This window comes from Penaeus japonicus, unplaced genomic scaffold (genome assembly GCF_977035675.1).
Source record: "Penaeus japonicus unplaced genomic scaffold, GWHDUDI00000001_assembly GWHDUDI00000030, whole genome shotgun sequence".
NCBI lineage: Eukaryota > Metazoa > Arthropoda > Malacostraca > Decapoda > Penaeidae > Penaeus > Penaeus japonicus.
Window position 1 is genome coordinate 583,858 of NW_028234432.1, and position 5,000 is coordinate 588,857.

Here is a 5,000-nt window from a genome sequence, read left to right on the forward strand (position 1 = left end):
CATTCCAGACTACTTAAAGAGAACTAAATTGCGGCGGAAGATTTTACCCCATATATTATTCCGAAAAAAAAAAGAAAGAAACCTTTGTTTGAAATCAGAGGGAGTAGCGGATGGAATTATCCTCCTCATACTCGACAAGACAAGAAGAAAAAAATGCGTAAGAAACTGCATCAGAGTGAGAGAATATGCACTGCACAGATATGCGTTTCCTTTACGCTACGACATCCTCGTTTCCGATCGAGGGATTGATGGGCGTGCCGTTTTCATCGTAATAATCGGCAAAGGCGGGGTGGTCGCGGTACCATCCGATGCTGGAAGGCAATGGTTAGCATTAATGGTATTCTGGTATTCTTTGGCTGCCTCTTTACTCTGGGCATTGCTCTTTCTCTCTCTTTCTCTTTCTCTTTCTCTCTCTCTCTCTTATCCAGTCTTAGTACAGAGTGCCATGTTATTTTTCTGTGATTCCTCAAACGTAGGGTGAGAGAAAAACAAACTAACGACTAGAGGTGATAAAAACTGGCAGAAGAAACAGAGCCCCAACTATATTTATCTATCTATCTATCTATTTATATCTATAATATATATATATATATATATATATATATATTAATATATATGTGTATGTGTATTCGTGCACACACACACACACACACACACACACACACACATATACTATATATATATATATATATATATATATATATATATATATATATATATATATATATATTATATATATATATATATATATATATATATATATATATGTATATATAAGTATATATATAATTATATATATACATATATATATATATATATATATATATATATACATATATGTATATATAGATAGATAGATAGATAGATATTTAGATAGATATAGATATATTTAGATAGATAGATAGAGAGAGAGAGAGAGAGAGAGAGAGAGAGAGAGAGAGTATGATGGAGTTACCAGTTGGTTGATGTATGAGCAAACCACGGACCATTCTGTTATAACAATCAATAATTTATCTACCATGAAAAACTATATATTCATCAAATCTATCAAAACCTTAAATCAAAAATGTTATTGTTCAAAAAGAAGAATAAACATAAGCATTACACAACAGTACAGTTACTTACTACGGTGAACTCTTTTGTCTTTTGAAATTTCCACTGAACAACATACAGGAGAGAAGAAGGAGTGGCAATTATCAAGTTACGATACTGGCGATGTAATCATAGTGTTGGCGTTAGTTTTAACTTGGCTGTAAACAGTTATGATAGTAATGAATTGTATGTGTTATTTTTGTGTGTGTGTGTGTGTGTGTGTTTGTTTGCTTGCTTGTTTATGTATGAATTGTGTGTGCGTTATCTTTTTGGGTTTGCATGTGTGTGTATGTGTGTAAGTGTGTGTGTGAGTGTGTATGTTTGTTTGTTTGCTTGTTTGTGTGAATTGTGTGTGTTATTATTATTATTATTTTTTTTTTTTGTGTGTGTATGTGTATGTAAGTGTGTGTGTGTGTGTATGTTTGTTTACTTGCTTGCGTACATGCATGCGTGTATATGTGTGCGGATACATACCTGCGTGTATCTGTATCAGAGCATGCTTTTAAGTGAGATCAAGTTTACATAAGCGCAGGATCGTTCGGGCAGCACGCCCCCGCAGGCGGGCAACGGGCAACACTCACCAAGCGAAGACATTCTCCGGGTAGTCGCACATCATGGTTTCCTCGTTGAAGACCTGGCCGAGGGAGCACGAGGCCTCCTGCGGGTTGATGCCGTTGTGGCACACGTAGAACTTCTGGCAGTCGACCAGGTTGGGGAAGGCGGGGTGGGGCACGGAGCGGCCCTCGCCGTCCACGAAGTCCTGGGCGCCCTCGCAGCAGAAGTCGTTGATGCATTCTGTGGGCGGGAGCGAGGCTGAGTGATCGAGTGGCTTTGCAAGTGGCTTTGGTGTAGGAGAAGGCGCGGCTTAGCGACTTAGGGACTTTGAAAATGCCTTCTGTGGAGCGGAAGGCTTGGCTGAGTGACTGAGTGTACTTGAGAGTGCCATCTGTGGCTTAATGACCGAATGGCTTTATGAGTGCCTTAGGTTTGGCGCAAGGCTTTGCTGAGGTACCGAGGGGCTTTGAGAGTGCCCTTTGTGATGCGTGAGGCTTGAGGGCTTGGCGTTTCCCTTCATGGCTTATTGCATTCTGATGGTTGGTAAAGTTAGAGGGGTAGTTGCTGTACTTAGTGGCTTTCGCGTTTTGGGATTTCGAAAACAGCGAAAGGGAAAGGTCGAAGAAGGAAGTGAGTAGTAAACGAAAGTCGACAAAATGGTTAAATGAAATCAAAGGATAAAAATAACAAAAAATACGGTTGAGGGAAATTAAAAGGGGATATAATAAAATGATTGAGTAAAAAAAAACTCCCCACACATAACACACATAACGAAAAAAAATCAAAGGGGAAGGAATAGGGAATATGATGATAATAGTAAAGTGATAAAAGAAAACGACCTTTGAAAAATGTTTGGCAAATCCAGGAAGACTCAACAGCATCATCAAAATCACCACAATAAAAATAAGGAGCGCGAGCAAGCAACCAGCATTCGTTTAGCAAATTAAAGCCATTCCGCAGCCAGGTGGAGAATATGGTTACATGGTGCATGTGGGTCACGACGCAAGATGCAGCAATGCATATGTGGGGCACGCAGGCAGGCGGTCTGGTCCACTCTCTCTCATATTAGTGCTATGCGAAGATTGTGCAAGTTCTGAGTACTGCACACTGCTCAATAAAAAGAATGTATTATGATGCACGTATTTTGTACATATTTTTTATACCTTCTTTTTATGTTAATTTTATTTCAATATTTATTTTGTATGTCTATTATAATAAACAACAAATACATGGTTCGTTGAAAAACAATGGCACGGTTTATACATAATCTGAAAAAACTAATGATTGATAAATGAGGCGGGAAAAAAAAACAAAAAAAAAAAAAAAAGAACAGAACACAAACTCGACAAACTATTACAAATATAAAACAAATTAGAATAATGGTTAATAGAAGGAAAAATATAATTTCACCCCCCATTTTGCATGTATTTCTTAACAAACTGTCAAGGCTATTATCTTAAATGCATCAACTTTTCTACTCAAAATATGCCTATATATACGCTTGCTAATCCAATCCTCTTTTCATGAAAGAATATCAAAATACGTCACTATTTCCCTGCACCTTAAACAGACTAAGCTCCGAATCAATCAACTACAATATCCGTCCAATCTAAAAATGTGTTAAAAGGTTCTGCGTTGCTTATTGTCGAAAAGGGAATATACTATTGTTACATTACTAAGCGGGTAAGCTTTGACATCATGCTTCATGTTTCAGTCAATACGCTTTTGCCGATTTCCTATGTATTGTACTATTTGGAACCCCTTCTCAACAGACTCCTCCTAAACCCTAGTGGGAGAAACCTGATCCTAACCCCTATTGAACCCCAGTCTTCGAACCTCTGCCCGATCCATCATACCTCAGAATAAGAACCCCAACCCTAACGCCCCATAAACTCCCCTGTGAGGACCTCTGCCCTAATCCCTTGTGAACCCTTGGCTTTGAACCCTTGCTCTAACCCCTCGTGAAGCTCCCATAGCTGAACCCCTACTCTAACCTTTTGAACCTAGTGTGAGAACCCCTGCCCTAATCTCTCGTGTATCCCAGCCTCAACCTTAATCCTTGAACCCCTTCCCTAACACTTTGTAAACCTCTCTGTGTGGGAACCTCTTCCCTATCCCCTTGTGAACCCCTCGTCTTTCAAACCCATCTCTATCACCTTGCAAAACCCTGTTATGAAAACCTGTGACAACCTCATGTGAGATTTCCTGAATTCCAGCGTGAGAATCCCTGCACGAATCCCTCGTAAACCCCAGTGTGACAACCATTAGCCTAGCCCTTCGTGAACCCAGAGAGAGTCTTCCCCCTTCATGAACCTAGTGTGAGAACCCTTGTCTTCCCCCTTTCGTGAACCCAGCGTGAGAACCCTTGTCTTCCCCCTTCGTGAACCCAGTGTGAGAACCCTTGTCTTCCCCGTTCGTGAACCTAGTGTGTGAGAACCCTTGTCTTCCCCGTTCGTGAACCCTGTGTGAGAACCCTTGTCCTCCCCGTTCGCGAACCCTGTGTGAGAACCCTTGTCTTCCCCCTTCGTGAACCTAGTGTGAGAACCCTTGTCTTCCCCCTTCGTGAGAACCCTTGTCTTCCCCCTTCGTGAACCCAGCGTGAGAACCCTTGTCTTCCCCCTTCGTGAACCCAGTGTGAGAACCCTTGTCTTCCCCCTTTCATGAACCTGGTGAGAACCCTTGTCTTCCCCCTTTGTGAACCCAGCGTGAGAATCCTTGTCTTCCCCCTTCGTGAACCCAGTGTGAGAACCCTTGTCTTTCCCTTTCGTGAACCCAGTGTGAGAACCCTTGTCTTCCCCCTTCGTGAACCCAGTGTGAGAACCCTTGTCTTTCCCTTTCGTGAACCTGGTGAGAACCCTTGTCTTCCCCCTTCGTGAACCCAGCGTGAGAACCCTTGTCTTCCCCCTTCGTGAACCCAGCGTGAGAACCCTTGTCTTCCCCCTTCGTGAACCCAGCGTGAGAACCCTTGTCTTCCCCCTTCGTGAACCCAGCGTGAGAACCCTTGTCTTCCCCCTTCGTGAACCCAGCGTGAGAACCCTTGTCTTCCCCCTTCGTGAACCCAGTGTGAGAACCCTTGTCTTCCCCCTTTCATGAACCTGGTGAGAACCCTTGTCTTCCCCCTTCGTGAACCCAGTGTGAAAACCCTTGTCTTTCCCTTTCGTGAACCCAGCGTGAGAACCCTTGTCTTTTCTCTTTCGTGAACCCAGCGTGAGAACCCCTTGTCTTCCCCCTTCGTGAACCCAGTGTGAGAACCCTTGTCCTCCCCTTCATGAACCTGGTGAGAACCCTTGTCTCCCCTTTCGTGGACCCAGCGTGAGAACCCTTGTCTTCCCCCTTCATGAACCTGGTGAGAA

At 42.6% G+C, this 5,000-nt stretch overlaps 1 protein-coding gene across 2 annotated transcripts in view; it reads right to left on the reverse strand.

Annotated features, from left to right (window-relative positions):
- Positions 1–5,000, reverse strand: part of LOC122261821 (protein obstructor-E) — a 17,031-nt gene that overhangs the window by 1,575 nt on the left and 10,456 nt on the right. The window contains exons 4-5 of one of the 2 annotated variants that reach the window (XM_043029613.2): positions 1,674–1,887; positions 1–311 (exon numbers count right to left, since the gene is read on the reverse strand). The exon at positions 1–311 is cut by the window's left edge and continues 708 nt beyond it. In XM_043029613.2, coding sequence (XP_042885547.1) covers positions 212–311; positions 1,674–1,887 — 314 coding nt within the window. In that variant the 3' untranslated portion in view covers positions 1–211. The remainder of the gene's footprint in view (positions 312–1,673; positions 1,888–5,000) is intronic. The other variant, XM_043029612.2, reaches the window with a different exon arrangement.